Source organism: Mesocricetus auratus, unplaced genomic scaffold (assembly GCF_017639785.1).
Source record: "Mesocricetus auratus isolate SY011 unplaced genomic scaffold, BCM_Maur_2.0 Super-Scaffold_100013, whole genome shotgun sequence".
In the NCBI taxonomy this organism is placed as follows: Eukaryota; Metazoa; Chordata; class Mammalia; order Rodentia; family Cricetidae; genus Mesocricetus; species Mesocricetus auratus.
The window spans coordinates 62,961,862-62,989,671 of NW_024429196.1; the positions used below are offsets into that span (position 1 = coordinate 62,961,862).

The 27,810-nt window shown below is 42.5% G+C and overlaps 2 protein-coding genes across 8 annotated transcripts in view; both read left to right on the forward strand.

The window, feature by feature from the left end:
- Positions 1 to 27,810, forward strand: part of Hivep1 (HIVEP zinc finger 1) — a 150,951-nt gene that overhangs the window by 94,791 nt on the left and 28,350 nt on the right. For all 7 annotated transcript variants that reach the window (XM_021224969.2, XM_040755889.1, XM_021224970.2 and 4 more), the window contains one exon: positions 21,085 to 27,041. In XM_021224969.2, the coding sequence (XP_021080628.1) occupies positions 21,085 to 27,041 (5,957 nt within the window). The remainder of the gene's footprint in view (positions 1 to 21,084; positions 27,042 to 27,810) is intronic.
- On the forward strand, positions 4,221 to 4,995 carry LOC121132789 (peptidyl-prolyl cis-trans isomerase A). Its single transcript, XM_040755893.1, has one exon. It carries the CDS (start codon positions 4,283 to 4,285, stop codon positions 4,775 to 4,777), a length of 495 nt encoding a protein of 164 aa, XP_040611827.1. The 5' UTR covers positions 4,221 to 4,282; the 3' UTR covers positions 4,778 to 4,995.

Sequence of the window (27,810 nt, forward strand, 5' to 3'; positions counted from 1 at the left end):
GCACAGCCCCACACCCATACTAAGTAAATGTAAAACTATTTTAAAATGTGTTTGTTTTTAATAATGATTTTCAATTTATTTTTCCCAGATGACTAACCATTGCTGATATTTTTCCTTTTCACTACCTAAGATTTTTAAATTTAAAAATAATTAATTTTTTAAATTTAAAAATAAATAAATTAATTGAATTAATTTCCCAGGTGGCACATTGTTGGGGTAGCTTGTGCTTTGATAATGCGTGTAGCATTTAAATCAATTGGGCAAAGGCACCTTGTCACCTGCAGCTGTCTTACTATGTAGGCAGTACCCCGCAGAACTTGCTACTCTCCACAGCCTCAGAACCACGTTCATTTCTCGATGTCTGTGACATCTACTTCTTCAGATTTCACATTCGAGTGATGGTGAACAGAAATGACCTTTTCTGTGCCTGGCTTACTTCACTTAGCACAATATTCCCCCTGTTCTGTTGAAGTTATTACAAATGCAGGCTTTTCTTTTTATTGTTGAATAGTATTCCACTATGTGTATACTACATTGTTCACATTTTCTTTATCCATTTACCCAATGCTCAAAGCTCTGGCGCTTTCTTAGCTGTTTAAAAAAAAAAAAAACTCCTGTAATAAACATGGAAGTGCAGATGTCTGTGGTTATAGTCCAGGAAACATTTATTGGATTCTCCGTCTCTGTGGCTTTTCAATTTTGATGTATAACTGGGTTCATTAGATTTTGTATTCTGTTTGTCTGTGTTGATAATGAAGTGTGTGTGAACAGTGTTGGGACCGTCAGGCTTTGTTTTCAGATTGCTTTGACAGTAGAAAGAAGTTTTTCACACAACTATGTACATTTTTTTTGAGTTAGGAAAGGCAAACTAGCCATTTTTGTGGACTGGATCTTGTTCTTAAAGATGGGCACAGTTTAGGGAATTTGGTAGTCATTAATGTCTTACACTTTCTTAATAAAGATCTCATATATATATATGTATATATATATTGTTGATTTTGGGGAGAGGGACTTTATGTAGTTTTTTTTTTTTTTTGCCCATTCATTGAATTTATCGTATTACTGAGCTGTATTACCAGCCCCACTAATTTGACTATTTTTTAATTAATTGGGTATTTATTTAGTTCCACTTTACTAAAAATTATGTTTTAGTTCTTATTGGAAAATAAATGCCAAATAATTCTGTAGATATCTTTCTATCTAATCATTCACTTGAATTCTTTCTTATTCTGGTAATATATATATTGGTATGTTTTTGTCATGCTAGTTGGGAATAATCAAAGTTTTATTTTGCTTTTTACATCATTGTCACTTTTTCGTTTTTCGCCTTCTTCGCTTGGGTTAGAAAAAATGATGACAAAATAGTAGTGTGTAGGCCAGTGAGATGGCTCAGCAAATAACAGTGGCTGCTGACCCGTGATGCAAGCCTGGTGGCCTGCATTGAGTCCCCAGAGCCCACATAGAAGAGAAAGGAAATAACAGAATCCCACAATGCTGCTCTCTGACTGCTACAGGCACACCCCTGTCCCACCCCCACATTAATAATAAGTCAAACACATTCCAAAATAGTGATGTAGTCTTCCTTGTCCTTTAAAGAAAATGTACCCACATCTCACTGTTAGATTGCTTGCTGTCTAAAAGCAACCTTTCATAAAATAGAAACTATAATCTGTGGTTTTTATTCTTTCATTAGAATATTTCATTCTGACTTGTATTTATTAGATGTTTAGTCTTTTTTTTTTGTTTTAATCATACTGCTAGATTCAATTTCTTTAACTGTCATACTGAAGAGTTCTACCCTTGATCAAGACATACTGGTTTATACTTTTTACAGTTTTTTTTTTCCCTGTGAGATTTTGTATGGGAATTGGGCCTAGTTCAGGAACATAATCTGAAGACTGTATATTTCTGCGTGTGTGTGTGTTTGTGTGTGTGTGTGTGTGTGTAGGGGCGGGGGTGTAAGTGTGTGTGGTGTTTGTGTGTGCGTTTCTGTAATGTGAATGTTTCTTGGCCTGGCTAGGTCCTGCAACCCTTCTCTGTCCCAAAAACTCACACATATGCTATATTAGTTACAAAGTCATTGGTCGGTGACTTGAGCTTCTTATTAGCTAGCTCTGTCTAAATTATTAACCCATAACTACTAATCCATGTATTTCCATGTAGTCTTCTCTTACTAGAGATTGCTGGACCTGCAGCTTCTTTGCCTGCTACATGATGACTGCTCCAGCATCTCTGCAGAGAAGAGAACAATTTCCGGTTTGTCCCTGCTTATATTCTGATTCTGCCCAGCTACATCACTTCCTGTCTGGCCAATCAGCCAATAAGTGTTTTATTCATTAACCAATAAGAGAAGCAAATATACAGAACATTCCCTGTGTGTGTGTGTGTGTGTGTATTTTATACTTAAGTGACTCTTTAATGGGGCTTCTGGAAATATTCTGACTTTTCAGAGCAGTGGGGTCAGAGTATTTTTCTACCATGTTAGTTCCAAGAAGCTGCATTTTCTTCGGATCTATTGCTGCTCTCTGAACTTTTACACTTGTTGGCAAAATGAATTCACAGCATCTCTTGTGTTGTTGCTGGTTCTGTAGTGATGGCTGCAGTTGCTCAGGAATGCAATGTCATTTACTAAGCCTTTCCTGAACATCACCAGAGATTTGTATGTGCTTTATTCTTTTTAATGTTTCAATTTCCAAGGTTTTTTAAATATATCCTTTTATTGTCATTGTTTCATTATGCTTTATTTTTACTGTCTTTTTCCTTCTTTTCTTCAACTGGGAAAATTTTTATTCACATTTTTGATATTATAAATGGGGCTCATTGGCTTTTATGCCCTTGTTATTTTCTGTTGAAAGCATCAAAGCTCATTACTTCAAAGTGTTGTTTTTGATGATTGTAAAGAATTTGATGTTTGCTAGTTTTATAAATTTATGTTGTTCTTACCTTCACTCTTTGCTGACTTTCCTTTTCCACATAGATTGGAATTTCATTCGCTTTTCATGATTTCTCACTTAAACACATTGTAATATTCTTTTTTTCCCCAAAACTACTCACAATATGTAAAGTTACTTTTTGTGCTTCTTAATTATGTTACAACCAATATTTTCTAATAGTCTACAAAACTATTTCCATATTCCTGTGCTAGAAATTTAAAATTAAATTCACCATTTTGCAGAAGTGAAACAGTTGGGCTGTATGGTCCTAAAATGCATGTTTGAATCACTAGAACTCCTAAGTCACTCCTAAGTACCTTCCAAGTGATGAAACTGTGGCAGCATCCACCTTCAAAAATGTAGTGACTGAAGAATTAGGATTCAGTTACCAGTGAGATGGGTCAGTAGGTAAAGGAACTTGCTGCCAAGTGTGAAAACTTAAGTTCAGAACCCACTTGGTGGAAGGAGAGAACCAACTCCACAAGTTACTCTCTGGCTACCACATTTGCACACAAACAAACAACAACAACAAAGAAGTAGTTAAAGTTAAGATCCCGATACGGGTATAGGGAAAGGTGGATTTTCTTGGGTCAGTGTCTGTCTTGTATTTTTTCTTCATGTGATTCTTTCTCAGCATCACCGGGGTTGTCCCCCCATGTCTGGCAATCTTTTCCAGCAGAGCTGTATTATTTCTGACACTTTGGAGTCTAGCTACTGGAGGGTTTTATTTTAAAAATAACATCCACAAACCACCTTTCTGTATGTGAGCAAAAATAGGGTTGGCAGGGGCGAGTGATTTGTGTGAGTGAGCAAAGACGGGGAATGGAGGTGGAGACTGAGTGACATGCAGAGGCCCACGGCTGGTTGACAAGCAAGGATTTGGTTTGGTTTTGTTTCGTTTCCTTTCTTTCTTTTTTTAAACATGGCCAGAATTTATGTACTGGAATATTCTTCAGTTATCAGGGAGCTTGGGGCAAGGTCACATATCTCAAAAGTGACAGTGGCAGCCAAGCAGAGAACAGGAGACTTGTTCCCGGGCTCCAATTAGTGTAAATAGGAAAACAAGAGTTTCCTTGCTTTCCCAAATGCTTTACGGTCTTTGCAGTATGAGTGCCTGTTTTGGGGGAGTAAAAGATTGGTAATTTGCTTGTCATGTTGTTTTCTAAACACATTGTATGTTTTTAAAGGTGATGGCTAACCTGGACCAAGTGCACTTTAGTGTCAGTGCTGATGTTAATAAGGACAAACCATAATGGCGTTCTCCTTAATGAATGTGCGGAGTGTAATAATTAAGATAACTACACAAGCTTTGCAGACCCCGCCGTCCCCTGTCGCCTCTCTTTGCAGCCATGGTCAACCCCACCGTGTTCTTCGACATCGCGGCCGATGGCGAGCCCTTGGGCCGCGTCTCCTTCGAGCTATTTGCAGACAAAGTTCCAAAGACAGCAGAAAACTTTCGCGCTCTGAGCACTGGAGAGAAAGGATTTGGATATAAGGGTTCCTCCTTTCACAGAATTATCCCAGGATTCATGTGCCAGGGTGGTGACTTCACACGTCATAATGGCACTGGCGGCAGGTCCATCTACGGAGAGAAGTTTGAGGATGAGAACTTCATCCTGAAGCACACGGGTCCTGGCATCTTGTCCATGGCAAATGCTGGACCAAACACAAATGGTTCCCAGTTTTTTATCTGCACCGCCAAGACCGAGTGGCTGGATGGCAAGCACGTGGTCTTTGGGAAGGTGAAAGAAGGCATGAACATTGTGGAGGCCATGGAGCGTTTCGGGTCCAGGAATGGCAAGACCAGCAAGAAGATCACCATTTCCGACTGTGGGCAACTCTAATTCTTCTGACTCGCCGGCCTATTACCCACCAGACCATTCCCTCTGTAGCTCAGGAGAGCATCCCGCCTCCACCCCATCTGCTTGTAATGCCCCGTAATCTCTGCTCTCACTGAAATTCTTTGGGTTCCATATTTCCCCTCAAGTCTAGCTGGATTGCAGAGTTAAGTTTATGATTATGAATAAAACCTAAGTAAAAAAAAAAAAAGATAACTACACAATATTGTGTCAGCAAGAATGACAGAGTCCTCATGTAGGGCAGACATTTGGGTGACATAATGGAAAAGTTGGACAGACCATTAAATTAAAACATACAATTTTAATACAGCTCATGGTAAGATGAAAATGATTTAACCATTCTAGGGAAAGTATACACAGTAAAAACACTTGAAAAACTCCATTTTGATGTTGTAAATTGGAAGGACATTAACAGTTTTCATAGTAAATATTCATATTCATAGTAGAAAGTAGTATCTGACTCATAGTAGAAAGTAGTATCTGGACTCCAGAGTACTTTCAAAGGTTAAGTCTGCTTTTCACTTTTAGTGTCTTACTGAGGCTAACACATGTCTAGATATTGCTGAAAAGCTGTGGCCTTTAGGTTTACAAATAACTATTAGGAAAAAGGAATTTTTACGCCGGGTGGTGGTGGCACACGCCTTTAATCCCAGCACTCGGGAGGCAGAGGCAGGCGGATCTCTGTGAGTTCGAGGCCAGGCTGGACCGACAGCCTCCAGAACAACACAGAGAAACCCTGTCTTGTAAATACAAAAAAAAAAAAAAAAAAAAAAAAAAAGGAAAAAGGAATTTTAGTGAGCACCTTTGATGAGAATTTTAAAAAAAAAATAACAGTGGTTGCAAATCCTACTCTTTTAATGTTAAACATTCCCCCCAAAATCATCCATGTTTCTTATGAAGTTGTTAGTTTCTTCCTTTTAATGAATGTTTATTTCGTGTCGGCATTCTTCTGCCTAAGTCTTTGCAACCTTACAAGAAAGGACCAAGTCTGAACCCTAAGGGAACCCTATGGCCTTTACCCAGGGCTTGCCCAGATGTTGACATCTGCACTGCTGCAGACATGGTTTTCTCTATGAGCCTGCTGCAAGACACAGTGCTCAGAGAAAAAAGCAACAGATAATGACATTTTTATGGAAAAGAGAGTCTTTCAACTTCCTATGTGCACTACACAGACACTTCTCCTGTGCACTGCACAGACACTTCTCATGTGCACTGCAGACACTTCTCATGCGCACCGCACAGACACTTCTCATGTGTACTGCACAGACACTTCTCATGTGCACTGCACAGACACTTCTCATGCGCACTGCACAGACACTTCTCCTGTGCACTGCACGGACACTTCTCATGTGCACTGCACAGACATGTTCACTGTACACACACTTCTCATGCACACTGCACAGATACGTCTCATGCGCACTGCACAGGCACTTCTCCTGTGTACTGCACAGACACTTCTCATGCGCACTGCACAGACAATTTTCATGTGCACTGCACAGGCACTTCTCATGTGCACTGCACAGACACTTCTCATGCGCACTGCACAGACAATTTTCATGTGCACTGCAAGGCACTTCTCATGTGCACTGCACAGACACTTCTCCTGTGTACTGCACAGACACTTCTCATGCGCACTGCACAGACACTTCTCATGCGCACTGCGCAGACACTTCTCCTCTGTACTGAACAGACACATGTCATGCACACTGCACAGACACTTCTCCTGTGTACTACACAGACACTTCTCGTGTGCACTGCACTGATACTTTTCATATGTGCTGTATTGGTTTCAAACCAGAAAATCAGGTTCATGATCTCTTCTCCTATATAAAATATAATGCAGTGATCTTGGGCTATAGGAAATTACTATTGGTTTAATATTCTCTGCTGTATTTATAAAGGTATTGTATGTCAAGCCTGTCAGTTGTTTCGAATTTAAAAATAACATGTCACAGATCAGTACAGATGAGGTATATAATGACAGGAACAAAGCATTCTTGGTACTTTCAGTATAAAATAAGTGTCTTTAACTGTTCTATCCTCACAGTCTTAGAGTATAAAACCATGAAGTTTGTGTGAAATACAGGAGGTAAAATCTTCTTAAGGGTTTTCTTTTAAAAAAATTTTTAATTCTGTGTGTGTGTTTTGCCAGCATGTATGTTTGTGTTCGACATGTATAGTGCCTGCAGAAACCAGAAGAGGATGTTGTATTCCCTCAGGTCCTCAGAAAGAGCAGCTTGTGCTCATAACTGCTTAACCATCTCTGTAGCCTCTCCCCCTAATTTCTAAGGATGCCACTGGGTGTCTGTGAAGCTGGTAATTAAATTGGAGATTTAGGTAGCTAACATGATGTTAATTTCATGAAGTAGTTCATTAAAAGATGCAGTTTGTGCATTTTACAGCATATCATTCAGCAAAGTGCTGTTGACTATAAATTGCACAGTAACTTTGTTAAATAGGAGACAAGTCACTACCAATTTCATTATGACACAGTGCTCTTATGTTTGCTTAGCAGATGTATAGAAATGAAAATGTTTGAAAATCCCGTCTGCCTTATATTCTATTACATAAAATGTTTATTACTATGGCATCAGTTTTTTGTTTGCTTGTTTTTTGAGAAGAGTAATTAAAATAAGGATGCATGGCCTGATGGCAGTATCCCTGAGGATTATAGAGTAGCAGATCTTACATTCTCCCTAAATTCCTGGACCAATGATGGGGCAGCCACAGTTTGTTCTTAGATATTTAAGTTCATGCCGCACACCTCAGTATTTTTTAAATAAATGTTATAGATTAACTCAAAGAGATTGTGTGCTGCTCTTTATCAACTTAAGCTATTCTCTATCTTTGTGAGTGTGGCCTCTGTAAATAGATAAAAGAAAAAGCAAGCTCAGACCTGGGTTCCTAAATAGGGACTCGTTTTTGAGTTTTCCCAAGAAAACAACAAGAAAAAAAACTGCAGATGTGTGAGGAATACAATTCAAGGAGGGGAAAGAATAGAAATGAAGGAGGGAGATGAACTGAAGTCAGATAACTAGAGATACAGAAAGTAAACTTGAAAAATGCAAATAGCGGAATATGTTGGGAGTAAAGTGCCATTTCAACAAAGCCATAGTACTCTTTCTCTGTTCTGCTCCACAGCATCCCACAGGCTCTGCTGTTTGTAGGAAGGTAGCATATTGGAAGGATAACTTGAAATCTGTACTGGCCACCAAGGCTCTGGTATAAAACATTTCATTCTGGGAAAGGTTGGGAAGCAGCAGATGCAATGCAATTGGATGGATGACCAGGATGGCAAGAGGTAGATGAGGATCTGGGAAGCCAGTGTGTGTTACAGCATCTAGACAGTGCCCGTCCCTACAGGCCCAGTACACAGTGTTGAGTCCCTCATTTGTTGTGATTTTCCATGTCTACATTTCTATGATGAAGGTCAACAGAAGAAATTAAGACCGATCAATAATAGAGTCCTTATAGCAAGGTACTATGACTTATGCAGTGTTCATTTCTAGAGTTTTCTAAGTAAAGTTTTCAAGTGTGGTTACTCACAAATAGCATAAACTAGGGAGAGCAAAGCTGTGGATAAGCACTATACTCTATGGGGACAGAGACTGCAGGGGTTTAGCACCCCCAGTTTCCCCTCTCATCCCATTCCCCCTACCCCCAGCACCATCTCCCACCCAGACTTAAGAGGGATGTGGCAGTTTCAGCTTGTGGGGTATGGCTTATCAGGCCCTCCATTGAGCATGCCCTTAGACTCTTTGGGACTGCTTAGAAGACCTTTCTCCTGTCATGGCAGAACTCCCTAAGGTGACCCTCAGGTCTTCATCTCGCTGTTCTTTATCCCTCTGCTTATGGGCCCCCTTCTACCCTACCCCTTCAATAGGTATCTTCCTGTAATCCCTCCAGCCTGAGTTTGCCCGTAGTCTATCCCAGTGCCCATAGATACCTGTGCATTGGGAAGGTCCTTGGCAGATGCTGAATCAACAAAGATGGATGGGGAGTGGGAGAAGATGGATTCCTTTTCCCTAACAGGCAGGGCTTGTAAACAGTGTACACTATTGCTTTTATTTCTCTAGTGTAGTTAAATAGCTATTTATTTCTCCTGGTACATGTAACCTAGATTGCTTATCTAAAGCAAATTGTTTCTTTTAGTATCTCCAATTATCTGGCACAGTGATGCATACAAACCGTTGATGTTTGTCACACTAACAAAAAGCTTTGTTCTTTAACCTCTAATAGAGTCTATGGACAGCTACAAATTGTTCTTTCTCAAGATTTCATTTAATCATGAAGAATTAGACTCTTCTTCTGTACTTGTATTGTGATATTAACATCTTTTTAGCCTGGTGGGTGTGAAACTATCAAGTCAGGATTCCAGATTTGTGACAGTTTAGCACTAAATATGCAGGAAATTCTGCATCTTCCCATCTTCATAAGAGATGGTATCATACAGTTTATAACTTTCCTGACCCTAGGGGTCAGTATCAGCATTATCCTGATAAACCACTGAAAGTAGGGGAGCGAACACTTTTTAGCATCTGTCAAATTGGTAGACATAGCCCTGCTGTAATAAATGTCAAGCTACCAACTGTTCTGAGCTGAGGTTTCCCTCAACTATGTCATCTGATATGAGTGGTCCTGAGCACATGCTACTGGGACAAATGACCATCTCATGTTGCTCTTGTGGACTCGTCCATAGTGTGATGATTCCTGGAACTGGATGAAAGCAACCCTATAGTGTAGAGATCGTTGGGCTTTCTTAAAGAAATCACCAAGGTTTTTGAATCTTTCTCATGAAAGCAGAACAACCAAAAAAACAACTGCAAAGACTTTTGGGACAGGGAAATGCAACTTTTTCCTTACAGTTCATGTCTTAATCAAAGGTAGAGTCAGCCTCCTGTTAGTATATTTTGTGAACCTGTGAAATACATGAGGATATTTTGGCTTAGACTTCTTTTTGTTTCTTTTTAAGTTGTCCATCTGTGTGTATGTATGACATGTGTCAGTACTCATGGGTTCTGGAAGGAGGGGTTGGAGCTTTTAGAGCTAGAAATTCAGGCCCTTGGGAAGTACCTGACAGGATGAACTTAGGTCCTCTGGAAGAGCAGGGCATGCTTTTACCTGCTGATTCATGTCTCTAGTCTCCCTCCATCCCTTCCTTCTTTTAAGAAAAGGTCTCACTATCTAGCCCTGTCTGGCTTGGAACTTGCTATGTAGATCAGGCTGGCCTCAAAATCACAGAGATTCACCTGCCTCTGCCTTCAAAGTGCTAGGATTGAAGGTGTGCACCACACCAACTTCATTTGTTTCATTTCTAATTTGTCTGACTCATTATTCAGAGTTAGAGCCTGTTAGAAAAAAAATAGAAGATAGAGTTATCTCATTACACCTGGTATTAGTGCTTGTTGATCTTCTGTTACTCTCTTTACCAGCCTTGCTGTAGCATAGTCAAAGAACCTGTCTCTAGAGGCACAGATGTATAACTTTCTCTTTGGTGCTTCTGGAAAAGGTGAGATGGCTAGGACCAGCACTATTGCCAGCTCTCCTCTTTAAAAGGTAGCTGGATAAAGTAGTACCCATGGCAAAGTATTGTTAGGATGCAACATATAGAGATATGGTGAGTAGCAGAAATTCCAACAGGGACAAAAGAGAATGCCACATTAACACAGGCATAAGTATTGATCCTGTCACTACTTCTCTCCTCCTTTCTGGGCTGATCCGTTCACCTGCCTTTGACTCCCCCATTGTTATCCTGTGTTTACATTCTTTGTCCTTGATTATGTTTCATGCAGTTTGTATAAGTTGCATTCTGTCATGTGGACAGAATGTCATAGATAATAAACATCAGGGAAAGTTTTCTTTTAATCCCTAGTTATGGAAGATTCAGGTCATGGTTGATTGGCTCGAATGGTTTGAGTCGGGGAGGCACATCATGGTGGTAGTGTAGAGCAGAGGAAGCTGCTCTCTTAGTGGCAGCTGAGAAGTTGAGTGTGCACAGTCCCCTTTGGAGGACATGCCACTGAAGACCTAAGACCTGTGTCCTTGGAGATTATACCACCACCCAGTGCCAAGCTGAGGACAGCCTTAGAGCACCAGTCTTTGTTAGATTCAGTATGTACCATAGTTTTGGCATCTTGGCTGATGCACCCATGAGTCACTGTTTTGCTGTTGGTTTGCCTTATGTGAGTTTCACTCTAAAACTTCGCTTTTGTTTGAAGAACAATGTTGGATTTCTCTGTTAGTGTTGAATTTCTCTGTTAGTGTGTGTCTGTTATATTGAATTCCTGTGTGTTGTCTGTTGTGTTGAATTTCTCTGTTATTATGTCTGTCGTATTGACTTTCTCTATTAGTGACTGTCATGTAGAGTTTCTCTGTTAATAGGTGTCTGTCGTATTGAATTTCTATTTGTTTCTGTTGTGTTGACCTGTCTACCAGTGTGTGTCTACAGTGTTGAATTTCTCTATCAGTGTGTGTCTATTGTGTTGAGTTTCTCTATTAATATATCCCTGTTGTGACAAATTCTCTAAAGTATCTCCTTCACCTTCAGTGTGAAGAACTCTTGCTGGGTCAGGAAGATAGGAATCTGGCATGGAAGTTCCTTTCCTTTAGGGCACTTTGTAATGTTACATGTCAGCTGTTGGTCCTTAAAAGCAATCTGCTTTTCAAAATTATCAGTGTGCTTTTCTCATGAAGAATGTTGTCTTTGACTTTTACAGTTTCACACTCTTAAGTGCAGGTGCATTCTCTCTGTTTATCTTGCTTGTGTTGCATAGGATGCTTTTAAAACTACAGTGTCTCTGCTATAGCCTATGGTCTCCTCTAGACCTTTAGTATTCTTTTTCAACAGAATAAACATATACAAGTCTTTACTTGTTCTGGCTTACTGGCTCTCTATCACTCCATTTTTGCAAATGGTTTTTTCTTGCAGAATTTTTTTCTCAGGTTACTGGTTATCTTTGAACTCACTGGACATTTTGTTTGAAAACTATGGAAGTATTTTGAAGACTAAATTGAAATCTTTTCTCAGAGAAGATTGGTTTTCTTCTTCCCAGGCTTCTGAGAGAATAACAATCTAAGATGATCTTCATAGTTTCAGGTCTATGATTTTGGGAGCCATGAATACTGATCTGCAGGATATGCAGAGCTTGCTTCTCATACAGTTCATTCTCAGTCCTAGACCAAGAACCCTGAAGCTCCCAGATAGGAGGCCATTCAGGACTTAGCATGCACACCATTCCTAGTGGGCCTATAGTCTGCCTTTCTACTGTTGTTTAGACAGCCAGAACTGCACAGCCTTATTCTCCCTCTTTGATTATACCAGCCTGTCCTGGGGGAAAGGATACTGGGATTCTGAGTTGGGAGGACTTTAATCCCTTGGGGATCTTGACTTGGTAACTTCATTACCTCCAAACTAATAATACTGGTGTTTTGTTTAGCTAACCAGCTCTCAGAGAAGGTCTTCATTATTTAATTTTCCTTTACCAGAAATTCCACATAAAAATTGTTTATACATTACTCTATCTACTAACTTTTCATCTACTACAGATACATTTCTCAGTTTTTATTTTTTACTTTGTATATATTTACATATATTACATACCCAGAGACTGCAGTTTTAGTATATTCAAATCACTTTTCTTTTGTTTGCTTTTTAAAAAACTTAGTATGTTTCCAGCATAAGATAAGCCAAGAATTCACCTGTGCTTTTCTAGCAGTCTCTCTGCTATTGGGTTTATTGGGTTTATTTTTTACACGATGTTCGCTTATAACCTACATTTATTTTATCATCTCATATGTGAGATCAGAATCTTATATTGAAAATGGTGCCATTCTTTTTCTAAGGTTTTGAACTCTGGCTTTATAACATATTAAACCTTTATAAGTTTCCATTTCACCACTGATCTGATCTTGGGGAAAAGTGCTGTGTCATGGCCATGATTTGTCCTTAAAGTCCTTTGCAGACCGCCATTGTCTAATTTAGGTTTATTTTCCTGAATAAACACTGTGGCTTGTCAATTTAGAAACTGAAGAGTTTTTTTTTCCTTGAAATTTTATAAAATTTGAAAAGAATTGAGCTGGCACCCTCACAATATTGATATATTGATATTTGCCAAAGGCATGGTGTGCCAGCCCCCACCCCCAACTTTTTTGAGACTGGTGTTTCTGAACTTGCATACACCCACTCCTCACCTCCTACCCCACCTTCCATGTTCCAGGTGCATCAAACATAAGACTTGCATTTTCTGCATGTTTTTAATACTTAGCATAAAATTTACTTTTAAGAGTTTCCAGGTTTCTGTTATAGATTAAGCATTTTCCATTGTATTTTCTACCTGCTTTGGTGTAAGTAAAATGGTTGATGTTTGTTAAGTTGGTAGGGAGGTACCAGTCAAGACTTTTGGTCAGTTCTTTGGGGCTGTGTGGGAGACTGTCCCCACAAAATACTGCTCGTCCCTATCATCACTCTGACTTATTGCAGAAGCTGGATGGTCTCAAGAAGTGCTTAAGGACAGCAGTAGTTCTAGCAGAGTTCCTCTTGTTCCAGTGAGATGTCATTGGCCTTTGCTTCTGAGTGGTGGTGCATGACATTGTGGTGGTCTGTGACATTATGGCTGTGCATGGAATTGTGGCAGGGCGTGGCATTGTAGCAGTACATGGCATTGTGGCAGTACATGGCATTGTTGCAGTATTATGGAATTGTGGTGTGTGGCATTGTGGTGGTGTGTGGCATTGTGGTGGTGTGTGGCATTGTGGTGGTGTGTGGCATTGGTGTGAAGCAAATACTCATCACAGTTTCCTAGTTTGCAAGTTTTGTTTTGATTTTTCTCGTTTCCCTGGTGACATCGTTTTCCTCTCTAGCTAGTTAGAATTGCATTGCTTAATTTCCATACAGCTGGAGATTTTCCAGTTATCTCCTGCTATTTATTTCTAGTTGAACTTTGTTGTGGTTAGAAAACATGCTGTGCTCAGTTAACTTTCAGCAGTGTAGTTTGGCCTTAGCAGAGACAGTCTGCTTCTATTGCTCTAGACAGTTAATTTTTATTTTCATTTGCTAAGATTATTATTATTAACATTGTGATGCAGTGCATTGAACCCAGTGCCCTGATTCTTGTGAGGCATTTACTCTACCATTGAGTTACACCCCTGAACAAACTAAGCAGTATAAAGTACTCATTGTCCTGTCGTTATATCAATAGAGTGGACTCTATCAAGATATCAGAGGTTTGTTTCTTTCTAGAGGTGTAAGGATAATCTGTTTTCTTGCTCATTGGTCCTGTTGGCAGGATTCAATATTGTGGCTATACTTCTTAGCTCTTCCTAGGTTGATTTGTTGTCTCTCAACTAAGGGCCCCTCCCAGTTTCTTCAAACCTCTCCATTCATTCGATCAATGTTTCTTTTCTCCATTTACTCATTCATTCATTTTTTGGTGTCCCATTATTTCCTTTTTATTTTGGAGGAGAGCAAATTGAACCCAGAAATTTGCCTATGCTAAGTACATGTTGTTTCAGTTAGCGATGCTTGCTGCACAAAATACCCAAGATCTAGTTTAGAGGACAGAACGCTTGTTTTGGTTCACAGTTTCTGGGTGGTCCAGCTCCATTTCTTTGGGCAGGAGCTAAAGCAGAGAATCCTGGAGAGACTGCTTACCTCATGACAACCTGACACCAAGGGCAGAACTGTCTCTGCTCTCTGAAGCCCTGCTGTGCCATGATGCATCTCACTATGTGCCCATTAATTGACCAGTCTCCTGATGGAACCTGAGACCCCATAATGCAGTTGATTCTCCAAAGTTCCACCTGGGTGTACAGTTGCCCAGACCTTCAACACAGGAGTCTGAGGACACTCAGGGTCCAAGTCTACCATGTGCTTGCACTCTGAGGGACTGCAGCTCTGTAGGCATCAGGGCCAAGTCAGGTCTCAAGGTCCAGTCTCTTTCCTGGCTGCTGTTTAACCAGAGTCTGCTGTGAAATTTGAAAGGATCCCATTACAATTCAGGATACTCTCCTCATTGCAAAGTCCATATCTCATCAGGCTTGCACAGCCTCTCCATCACTGAAAGAAGCCTGCTCTTGGTCCCAGGGATTTGTGGCCATTGTTTTGCTTTCCACGTGGCCCTGTGGAAAATAGAGCTTCATGATAACATCTTTAACATGGTGGACTTCAGAGAGGTGGCGGCTTTGCCAATCTCTTGAGGCTTCCTTTCCCTGTTCACTTCCAGAGCTTGTTTATGTACTAGATGCAGATTAACGGCTTAACATTTCAGTATATGTCTGCAGGCAAGGATGTCTGTTTTTCTTTTGCTGATTAAGCCTTCCTTTGTATGGGATGGTATAGGTAGATGGACATGTTCATGTGTGTGTATTGCATGTGTGCGTTGAGGGCAGGGCCTATCACTTTGTTTTCTTCCTCTATCATTCTTGTTTGCTGAGACAATTTTTTTCACTCACGGAACATAGAGCTCATGATTCTGCAAGACTATCTGGCCAGCCCAGAAATCCTCCTGTCTCCACTTTCCCAATGCCAGCATCACAGACATACATTGCCACACCCAGGTTTTTTCTTCTCTTTTCTTTTCTTTCCATCTGTTTTCTTTTCTTTTCCCTTCTTTGCCTTCCCTCTCCACTCCCTCCTTCCCTCCCTTTCTCATGTATGTGGATTCTGGGGATCCAGATTCAGGTTTTTATTCTTGAGTGCTAAACACCTTATTGACTGAACAGTAGGATCCTGTTCCATGTTTAACCTTCTTTGCTGAAAGCTGAAGGTTTCTCAGTACCAACTTTTTGGGTGATAGTTTGATTTTCTTTAAGCATTGTAAAACTGGAATAGATAGAGGTTGAGGAGATGGGTGAGATTTAAGAAGCCACCACCACATTAATATTTCTCAATCATATTCCTGGTGGGAAGAAAGGGATTGGCAGTGAACCGCTGTGGTTTCCTGTTTCCTACTGTGCAAATTCCCACCTCTTCTGTTTTGTATTCAGGGCTGAGCAAAACCTGCTGGCAGAACCCCTTCCCCACTGTGTCCTCCTCTGCTCTTGACATGCCCCAGGCCTTGCTTGCTGTTTCCTATGTGTGTCCTAAACACTTTTCTGCACTCCGTGTTCATGAAACCCCTTGATTTGAAAGGGCTTCCCTCTGCCCCCTTCAGGCTAGGAGTGAGTCAGAGATGTTCCCCCTCGGAAACCACAGCTGCCATTTCTTTATGTCCAGCACAGTCAGTCAGTTTTCCTCAGTACAGCATATACTGTATATGAAGTACACCTCTTCACCATGCATTTGACGTTCTAGTTCCCCATTTTGCATTTCTGTCTTCTCTCCTCCGAGGGTAGCTTTCTATCTACAAGAATACTCAGTCCTCTTACCCTGAGAAATTTCTTTTTTTTTTTTTAATTTTATTTTCCAGTTTAAATTTAGATAAGAATCAAGGTTGCTTCACAAGTCAGTTCCAGGTCCCTCTCCCATTCCCTCCCTTCCTCCCGTGCCCTCCCCTCCCCTCCCCCCCCGTTATCCTCTCATTTCTCCAGGGAGGGTGAGGCCCTCCATGGGGGTGTCCATAGTGTGTCATTTCATATAGGACAGGGCCTAGACCCTTGAGAAATTTCTTTTCTTCTGCCCTGGTAATAACACCTGGAATTTTTCCTTCATAGCTGTGTTTCCTGGAAACAGTCTGCTTTAGCTGGCCTCTGTGCTCTCCCTCCGCCAGACACACACCCTGTGGAGGAGATGGGTTTGACCTCTGGAACCCACTTAACATGCTTTTGGACATAAGGACATCCTTTCCATTCCCATGACCAGCAAGCCTGGTGCCCTCTCCTTGATACCATCCTGTATGTTTAACTCTATTGGCCACTACAGCTGCTGTGTGAAAATTGTCTAAACTCTGCTCCCCAAGCACTTTCTCTATCGTGGTTTTCATGTCTTTTGAATTCCTCCTTGTTCCTTCTTACTCCTAGCTCACCCTTAACTGCAGCAATTACCTAGGCCTCTGATGTCAGACCTCTCTCTCTCTCTTTGGCTGGCCATTTATTTACTTTTACAAAAACAGCTCTCACTATGTATTTCTAGGTCTCTGCCTCTAGCCCAGACCACTCTCTAGGGAAAGAAAAGAATATGCATGTATACTTCATGTATCATAATTTTCAGATTGCTGTGTAATCTCAGTAATTATTTTAAATGGTTCCGTAATATTATGTTAACTGGCTCTGCCATAATTAGCCTAACCATTTTCCTACTAAAAATGACTTATCCTGAATTTCTAGCTATGGATCCCAGGCCATAAATGCATATTGAATTTTGGTTCTGAGGAATGCCAAGTGAAATGACCACCCCCCCCGCCCCAAAACTAGCTCAGTGCTCCCATATAAAGACAGGAAATCTCTGGGAACTTTTAGCAAACTGTTTATAGGCTTTGCATTCTGCCTCTGTGAAAAGTCCTGAGATGCAGGCAGCTTTTTTACCCCGACACAGCCCAGGAAGAACCCCTCTACACATCACTGTCACCGTCTGCCCTCCGAACTACCTATGATAGAAATATAACAAAACAAGAATGGGCGAATGCACCTTGAAAGGAGACCTAGAATGTGTCCTTGAGTAATAGCCCCTCTCCGTAGTTTTAGCCAGAGAAAGGCTATGAGAATGTGAAAGACAGACCAAAAACAGTTTTCAAAATAACAGAAGTAACTTTAAGTTAATGACATCATAAATATTGTAACAAAAGCTGGGACTTAAGAGAATGAAATGGGAAATAAAAAACTAAGGGAATAAAACAACAACAGCACTCCAAAGCTAACAAATGAAATCAAAAGCGTTAAGAGCGTAATGGCTTGAAAATGAAATTGTTGGCATAGAGGAAAAGCATTAGGGAATTATAGAGAAAGACGAACAGAAGAAACCAAAGAAAGAAAAGAGTAGAGGTGAAAGCAGTGTAAATCATTGTGAGGGTGATCACAATAAGTGAGTTGGCATTAAAGAAAAGAACCTTACCCCAAAGAAAAATGTTCTAGAAAGTATGTTGGGATATATGCCAGAAGGAAAGTTTCCTTAGGTAAACTAAGCTACCAGGGGACAAAGGAGAGCTTTGAAGGGAAGAAGTGTTTATTAGATGCTAAGGTAGATGCAAGTGGAGACAGGCCTAGGGGCACATACCTATAATCCTACCACTCAAGAGACTGAGGCAGGAGAATCACTGAGAGTTCAGGCCTGAAATACTGAGACCATATATCAAAGCCAAAATGGGCCAGCCTAGTGGCTCAGCATGTAAAGCAGCATGTAAAGGTATTTGTTTCCAAGCCTGGTGAATTTTATCTCTGATATACACATAGTTGAAAAGAAGAACCAATTCCATGAGTTGTCCTCTGAACTCTACATGCTTCATGGTACATAGATGTTCACAGACAGACACACACACACGCACACGCACACATAAGTCAATGCAATACATAAATACAATACATTTAGAAGGAGGGTTTGAAGAGATGGCTCAGTGGGTTAAGTGCTTGCTTTGCAAACATGAGGACCTGACTCAGTCCCCAGCTACCATAGGAAAACTGGGCATGGTGGCACATGCCTCAAATACCAATGCTTGTGGTGCAGAGACAAGAAGATCCTAGGTATTTGACAGCTAGTCAGTGTAGCTCAAATGACAAGATCTGATTCAGTGAGAAACCCTGCCTCAGAAATTATGGTGTAGAAGTGTAGAGGAAGACCTAGTCAATGCAAACTCTGGCCTCCACATTGTACTTATGGGTACACCTACACATAGAGGCATACAACAACTCCATCGAAGGTCCGAAAAGGAAACACTATTGCTTGAGTAAGCAGGAAGTTCAAGTAAGCGATTTCCAAAAAAATGTGAGAAATGACAGAAACAGCTGGCTGTGTAGACAGTCAGTCACCCAAGGTTCCTCTAAAATGTTGGGGCATCCATCTTTGGCCTTCAGGCCTAGCATATTTGACAGACTTTTCTGTGAAACAGGATGTCCTGAAGGGCTGTCCTTGTTTTGGCAAAGTTTGGCAGTCCTTTCTTTTGTATCCTGTTTGTTCAGTTGGGCAGCGTGCTGTCAGCAGTCAGGGCAAGAGCACTTTCTTGCACAGTGGCTGACCTTTGCCACAAAGAAAGTAAACTCCATGTGGAGTTTCTTTGATGCCCATCTTCTTCTCTGAAGTAGACTAGTGCTGCTAGGAGTAGACATGTCTTCTTGTCATAAAAAAAAAGAAAAGAAAAGATTATCTTGTTATAATCTAACAAATAAAGCATGTCTGAAGATCAGAGTGCAGAGCTAACCACTAGCTAACCATAGAGGTCTGGGGCAGTCTCTACAGACAGGAAGTGAGATGGCTGGGCAGAGAGAGGAATATAGGTGGGAGGAGACAGGAACTTGCTCTCGTTTAGTCTGAGGGATTTGTAGAGGTAAGAACTCCAGTGGCTGGCTGCTCTGCTTCTCTGATCTTTCAGCTTTCACCCCCTATTATATGGTTCCAGGCTTTTATTGTTAAGATCTATTAGAACTCATGTTACAACTCTTATTTAAAAGCAACATAATTTTGACTATTTACCTATAGGTTGATTCTTTGCAATGCCAGGCACCATTTAACTAAAACAACAGAACAGTCTGACATGGTAATATAAATAAATAATCCCAGCACTCAGGAGGCAGAGGCAGTAGGATCCCAAGTTCAGATCTACATAGCAAGATCTTATTTTAAAAATATGAACACTTGAAAACAGTATTTATTATTTCACAAAGTATATGAAATAATAAAATTATCATACACACCAGTGAGGACTTTGATGAGACTTTGTGTAGGCAGGGTTTCAGCTCCATGGGCCACCCCTCCTGAGTGACTTCTCATCCTTTCTTGTAAAGTTATTTTTAGAGCCTGATGACTTTCTCTTTTGTGACAGCTCATCTCCTGGCTTTTGAGAAATGGGTGAGGAAACTACTGCCTCTTAGGGTGATCATTACTTCTCAGTTTGTCACCCTTATCTAGTAGCTCAAAGAGTTCCACAAGCAAGTCATGACTTGTTTGTTGTATGTATTAGGAGAAGCCCATGAGGAAAATGTCACTTCGTAACAAGAGTGCCTAGAAGAATACAAAAAGCTTGCTCTGTAGACACCAGCTGGTCCTTCCATGCTGCTTCACTGCAGTGCTTCAGTGATGCTCCTGCCTTCCCATCATGCCCCTGGGGAGGAAAGGGGTCTACAATGAAGTTGGTATCTTCCCTTCACTCAGTGTATCTATGAGTGCTCATACATGCATGCCACAGCAGGACTAGAACATTTTATGTAAACTTTCATCATCATCAAAGGCAAAGTGGGTATTACAGTGCAATGTTTTGGTCCAGTATGAATTTCAAGTATGTGCATTATAGAAATTATGTGAAAGTAATGAATTAAAATATTTGGCTTTTCTAAAATAAGTATACATGGCAAAATAATTTCTGGTTATATGCCCAAGGATCCAACAAATCAAAATCAGACTGAATCATAGTGAATGATCATTACGTAAATGCGTAATAGTTTAGAGAAATTGTGGATAGTTTATGCCATTTAAATTGATTTGTTTCCAAAGCAGTTTAAAATGTAGTCAGTCTCTTCTTTACTGCCGTGGGTTTTGTCTGTCTGTCTCTCTATGTCTACCTGACTTCCTTTTCCTCATACATGCAAAGAAACATATGCAATGAATAGTTTGTTCAGTTATATAGATAATTTTTATTAAACCAAGAGCCGTCACAATCTTAGGGCTTTCTCATTTCTTTGGCAATAAACCACAAAGGGATGTTTATTTTTGTAACTTTCATTGATGCAATCTCTGTGGCCATCATACTTCCTGATCCCACCAGAGGTCTGTCTGTTCACTAATTCATTCCTATACCCATTTCATGCATACAAACATGAGCATCCCTTGTACAGAAGCTTCCCAGAGCTTGCAGTTAATGGTTATGAGGGCAGTAAGTTAGATACCCCCATAAAAAGGCTAGGTTTTCTTCTTTGCCTGGCCAGCCTTCTCAGAATGTGGTGTCAGTAGTCCCCAGGTATTTGAGCAATGGGGAAGGATTATCTCCTTGTGAAAGGTCTAGCTCCATGACGTAGGTTCCCCCAGAAACACTCAGCATGACCTTTGTATTAGTGTTTCTGTAGGTGTTGCCTGGGAACCTTCTTAAAATGTCCACAGTGTGAACATGACTCTGTTAAAGGAGGCTCTCACCCTCTTGATAGTAACTGCAGTTGTTAAACAGTCATGGCACATGTACAATTTTAGCAACCGGTTTTCTATTTTGTCTTAACAGAAATCCTAGAAGCTGGCATTAAAGGAACCTCTGAGTCTCTTAAAGGTGTGAAACGAAAGAAGATTGTTGCTGAGAATCACCTGAAGAAAATACCCAAATCCCCCCTGAGAAACCCTCTCCAGACCAAACACAAGCAAAACACAGAAGAGTCGTCGTTCAGTGTTGTCCAGAATGCTTCAGAGGCTCATAAGAAACACAGCTGTGTCCTTGCTAAAAGCGGGAAGCAATGTACCAAGCAAAATGGAGAAACACCTGGGATGACTGCTGACGCCTCAAAATCTGAAGACTCAGTCTCTCCAAAGAAGGTGTCATTTCCCCAGCACAGGTCAGAGCTGCGGAGATGGAGGTCCGAGGGCTCAGACCCAGCCAGGCTCAGTGACCCTGATGGACAGCAGGACTCCAGCTCCTCTCCTAGTGTAACCAGGACTGACAATAGTGAATGTAGCTCTCCTTGTTGTAGCACCACGCCCCTCTCCTACACAAGTACCGCGTTCGATGTCTTATTGAAAGCAATGGAGCCAGAACTGAGCACCTTGTCACAAAAGGGCTCATCTTGTGCAATTAAGACAGAAAAACTGAAACCAAATAGAACTGCCCGGCCTCCTTGTAAATTAAAGAGCAGTTCCCCAGATGCCCCAAATCCTACATCTCAAGAATTGGTGGCCGCGTCACAGTGTTCTCCGTGTACCTCATACCCAGTACATGTGGCCTCTGCTCAGAAGAATGAGCAAGTGGCAACTCAGTCTCTTTCTCACCTGTATAACCCACACGACCACCAAGTTTCTAAACCTAGCCAACAGAATCAGCAGCTTCCGGGGCGTCTGGGCTTAACAGGGTCCCTGACAAATCTGCACACCCATGAGAACACTAAACTTGAACCGATTCATAATATAGCAATGACATCCACTGTAGGTCCCCCTCCTCCCTCCAGTAGAACTCAGGCCACTCCTCCACACCAGCAAATGGATTCCATGTCACCTTCGTCAGTAAGCCCCGGCAGTTCCACACAGTCGCCCCCAGGGCCAATTTACAGTTCAACTCATGTCGCCTCTGTTGTCAGTCAAAGTGTGGAACAAATGTGCAATCTTCTTCTGCGAGATCAGAAGCCAAAAAAGCAAGGCAAATATATCTGTGAGTATTGCAATAGAGCGTGTGCAAAGCCCAGCGTGCTTCTAAAGCACATCCGCTCGCACACTGGCGAGCGGCCCTACCCCTGTGTGACATGTGGGTTTTCATTTAAGACTAAAAGTAACCTATATAAGCACAAAAAATCCCATGCGCACACTATCAAACTGGGTCTTGTCTTACAGCCAGAGGCTGGTGGCTTAGAGACTGGTGGCTTGTTCTTGTCCCAAGAATGCCCCAAAGCACTTAGTGTCCATTCAGATGTTGAAGACAGTGGGGAGAGTGAGGAGGAGGGGCCTGGAGATGGGAGGCAGAATGACCCAGGGGTCATGGATCTACAACCTGTGCAAATAATGAAGAAGATATCAAATCCCGAAGCTTTACCCAAGTCTGTTTTAGGCAACTCAGATCATGTGGTCAGTGGCTTCTCTTCACAGGACAGACCTTCAGAGTCACAAGCCCTGACAGAGTTACCAAAAGTTGTGGTCCACCCAGTAAGTGTTTCTACACTAAGAACTGACAGTCCGCAGGGGGCCAGTCCCAAGCCTGAACTTCCTAGCACACAGAGGCAGAAGGACCTTCACGGTGCAAACATACTGTCACATCCAGCCAGTGTATCTTCCCTAGAGACAGATCAGAAGTTCCATCAGAAAGGGGATATGAGTCAGTCAGATGGGAAGCAAGAGTTTCACAGTGGGGCAACACATGCGCAACTCCAAAGGCAGCAGGCCACAGACGACTCCCAGGAGCAGCAGGGCAAACTGCTTCTGAGTCCACGGAGCTTAGGAAGCACGGATTCGGGCTACTTTTCACGTTCTGAAAGTGCTGATCAAGCTGTGAGTCCACCGACTCCATTTGCCAGAACTTTTCCCGCCATGGATCCAGAGCCCGCTAAGAACAGCGGGCCCCCGGGGCCTCGACTCAGTGCTCCATCACCTGCTGCATTAGCGCCTGGAGAGAAGCCATCAGCGTTAGCAGGCCAGATGCGCCCACCCTTGGCAACCAAAACTCTGGAGGAAAGGATTTCGAAGCTGATCTCTGACAACGAAGCCCTGGTCGATGATAAGCAACTGGATAGTGTGAAGCCCCGGAGAACCTCACTTTCCAGGCGGGGAAGCATTGACTCCCCCAAATCATATATATTTAAAGATTCCTTCCAGTTTGACCTAAAACCAATGGGCCGGAGAACAAGTTCCAGCTCTGATATACCAAAGTCCCCATTCACCCCAACTGAGAAGTCAAAGCAGGTGTTCCTCCTGTCTGTTCCGTCCTTGGATTGCCTGCCTATCACGAGAAGTAACTCCATGCCAACCACAGGATATTCAGCCGTCCCCACAAATATGATTCCTCCCCCTCCGCCTCTAAGAGGAAGCCAGTCATTTGATGATAAAATCGGCACCTTCTATGATGATGTCTTTGTGTCAGGACCCAACCCGTCCATGCCTCCGAGTGGACATCACCGTCCCCTGGTCAGACAGGCAGCTGTGGAAGACTCGTCAGTCGGTGAGAACCACATGCTGGGCTCTGGGCAGGCTGTGGATGAGAGCTGTCAAGGATGCCCAGCCACCAGTGAGCCCGGGCCAGTGCCAAGCAAAGCAGCCCAAGTGCCTCACCTGGAAAAGAAGAAGTCCCATCAAGGACGGGGGACCATGTTCGAGTGTGAAACCTGTCGAAACAGGTACCGCAAACTGGAGAATTTCGAGAACCATAAGAAGTTTTACTGTTCAGAGTTACATGGGCCCAAAACAAAGGTGGGTGTGAGAGAGCCTGAGCATGGCCCTGCACCTGGTGGGACACAACCCCAGGTTCTCCACTACAGAGTCGCTGGTCCCACAGGTGTGTGGGAGCAGACGCCCCAGATAAGGAAAAGGAGGAAAATGAAGAGCGTAGGCGACGATGAGGACCTGCAGCCGCGGGAAAGTGGCACGTCTCTGGAAAGCGCTGAAGCCCCTCAGTTACAGCCTGCCCTGGGCTCTACTCCCAGTCCATCCAAACAGGCCACTGCCACAGCAGGTGACCAGGCGCACAGAGGTGTCCAGCTGCAGAGCATTCCTGTTCAGCTTGTGGCCAGGGCCCCTGAGCAGGCCCTACACCTAAAGCAATGCCCTGTGGTTGAACAGCAGCTAAATTGTGCAGCTCAGGACAAGATGGAGGTGAAGAGACAAGGTGGCGGCATCTCTGTCATCCAGCACACCAACTCCCTGAGCAGGCCTAGTTCATTTGACAAGGCAGAGCCCTTAGAAGGAGGCACCACCCCTCCTTTGCAGGAGCTAAGCAGAGCTGGCATGCCTGGGGCTCTGAAGGTGATAGGGATTGCCCCAGAGGAAGGTCACCCACCTAAGACAGCACTGTCACAGGCCCTTAGAGGAGAGCCACGGGAATGTTCTAGAAAGATTCCAAGTGAGCGGTATGTGTTAGGACAACCCTTGAGACTGGTCCGGCAGCACAACATCCAGGTCCCAGAAATTCTGGTCACTGAAGAGCCAGACCGGGACCTGGAAGCCCAGGGCCATGAGGAAGAAAAGTCAGAGAAGTTCAGTTGGCCTCAGCGCAGTGAAACCTTATCAAAGCTGCCAACAGAGAAACTGCCGCCCAAAAAGAAAAGGCTCCGGCTGGCTGAGATAGAACACTCTTCAACCGAGTCAAGCTTCGATTCCACTGTCTCCCGCAGTCTCAGCAGAGAAAGCAGCTTATCCCACGCATCCAGCTTCTCAGCCTCCTTAGACATAGAGGAGACTTCTAAATCAGAGGTGTCCCCCAAAGTTGATTTTCCAAATAAAGCAGAGTTTCTTCTGATTCCACTGGGCTCGAACACACTGAGTGTCCCTGGCACTCACAGGGAAATGAGACGCGCTGCATCAGAGCAGATCAGTTGTATGCCTGCACTGATGGAGGTCTCTGATTTCCGAAGCAAGTCATTTGACTGTGGGAGCATTCCTCCTTCCCAGGCAGCAACGGCAGCACTTGCTGAGTCACAGCCCTCCAGCTCCCCTTCTGGTGTTGGGGGCACCGGACACGTGCCCCTTTTGGAAAGGAGGCGGGGCCCCCTGATCCGGCAGATATCTTTAAACATAGCTTCCGATAGTCACCTCTGCCCTGTTAGTGCATCATCTTACCAAAATACTGCTCTTCCTAGTGTGAATGCAGTGGCATGTCAGGGTCCAAGGCTTCCCGACGCATCTTCCACTGAGTTTCCTGCACATGCTGTGCACTCCCAGGCCCTGGCTAAGGATCTTCAGCCAGAAAAGTCAAGTTCTAGCTCTACTGACACTTTTCCTCCTCAACAGCTTCTTGGTGTCCATTTATTAAATAAAACTCACACACCCCTTAGTCACCAAAACACACCACTGTCTCTGCCAGCATCTGCACAGGGTGGCAAACCAGGTGCCCATCCTAACATGTGTGCGTCTTCTGTGAGCGGGGACAGCTTTGCTCCTAAGTACCAGCTCCAGTGTCAAGCATTCACTTCTGGCCAGGGTTGCTCTTCTAGTCCTTTGCATTCTTTACCTAATCAAGTTCTTCCAGATCAAACCGGAGCAGATCCATATGTGGCTTCAGTAGCACTGTCAGCCAAACTAGTTGATCCTGTGTCTAAGTCATGCCCTCTGCCGTCACTGGAGCTCAGGCCACTAAACGATCAGGTGCAGAAGGGACTGCCATCGTTTTTGCTGCCGGTGCCCCAACAGACTAGTGTTCCTATGTACTGCTTTGCTACTGTCACATCGCTGCCACAAATCCTAGTCACCCACGATCTGTCCAACATGCCAATTTGCCAGACTAATCAAAGTAGAGTGCCAGTCAGTGAAGAACAAAATTCCATGCCGGAATCACAGAACCATCTTCAAAATGCATTGCCAACACCAGAGAAGGATCTTGCATCCAAACATCATCTTCCAGAGATGGGCCAAAATGCTTCAGTTTCAGAATCCTTGACAACAGTTCAGAAGATGTCTGTTGGTAGACTGTCCCCACAGCAAGAATCCTCAGTCTCAAGTAAAAGGATGCTTTCCCCAGCAAACAGTTTAGACATTGCCATGGAAAAGCATCAGAAGCGGGCTAAAGATGAGAACGGGGCTGTTTGCAGCACAAGCGTTAGACCTTTGGAGCTGCCGAGTTTAAGAGGTGATGGCAGTAAACAGAAGAAACCAGTGCTGGTGAGGCAGCTTTGTACCACAGAGCCCCTTGAAGGAGTCACACTAGAGCAGGACACGTTTTCCGCGCCTGAAAGGAACTGCGAGACTGCTAATTTGACACAGGTTTTACCAACTGATAATTTGTCATCAGGACCCCCTAAGTTTATAGTCACAGACCTTGTCAATGAATTGCAGGAGTTTAAAAATCCCAAGACATCCCCATTGTTGACTCTTACAGTGCAAAATTTACCTGTCCCTTCAGAAAGTGCCTGTGTTTTGCCTTTGAAAACTATAGACAACAACCAGGAAAAGGAGTCACCAGCAGTTAAACATCAAGAAAATAGAGAAAACATACAAGGAGAGAGTCAACTTTCAGTCCCTGCTCTTTCATTGTTAAGCAGTCCAGACACTCAGCCATCATTCCCCAGCCTCAAGACTGCTACTAATTTTACATGGTGTTATCTGTTAAGACGGAAGTCATTGCCTTTGCCTCAGAATGACCAGAAAACTTCAGCCTATACTGGATGGACAATGAGTTCCAGTAACCCAAATCCACTTGGTTTGCCTACAAAAGTTGCTCTTTCTCTTCTTAATTCTAAACAGAAGAATGGAAAGTCACTGTATTGCCAAGCAATAACCACCCATTCAAAATCAGATTTAGTGGTCTATTCAAGCAAGTGGAAAAGCAACTTAAGCAAGGTACTTGAGATATAATTTCTCTTCATACGTAGTTTGTGCAAATTGGTCTCAATAAGTCTTGATACCTTTAAGTGTCTTACTTACAATAAGTATTTTAATTTTGAATGACAAGTTGTACTATGTGATTATTAGAGGGGAGGTAACATTCTCCCTAGGAAGAATCACCAGTGTGACTGGCAGTGATTCAGTCTGTAAATATTTTGCAAACAATAACTTCCTTGGGCACCAAGTGTTGGTTTGTTTTTGGTTTTCCCTTCAGCTGGCTCTGTTCAATTGGAATTAGCATTTTGGTTTTTCTCTTCGTTGAGGAGTTGTTAGATGAGAGAAGATCTTGGCTATAATCTCTCACGGCTAATTTGGAAACACTAACCTATAGGTTACCAGAGGTGGTTATATTCTGTTGTGAATTATACAAAAAAACAGTAATTTGTCCTGTGCCTCCTGTAGACTAATTTGCTCTCACCATGCCCACTGCAGAATTCTAAGTGAACCTCTGAGAGCCTCTAACAACTGCCAAAAAATATATATAAAAACTCCTGCCCTTATTAGTTGATTTGATCAATATTTATGGAATAATTTAAGGTCATGACATTATAATTTGGAATAATGGGTGGAATTCTCACTAGAATTTATTGGCTTTATAAAATGAGGAAATCATTTAAGCAATTAAATAAATAAAGGTATTACATTAGGCTCCGGTCATTCAGAATTATTGATGAACTCTTTGACTTTTGTAGGTTCCCAAGCACATAGTGCTGATCCATAAGCA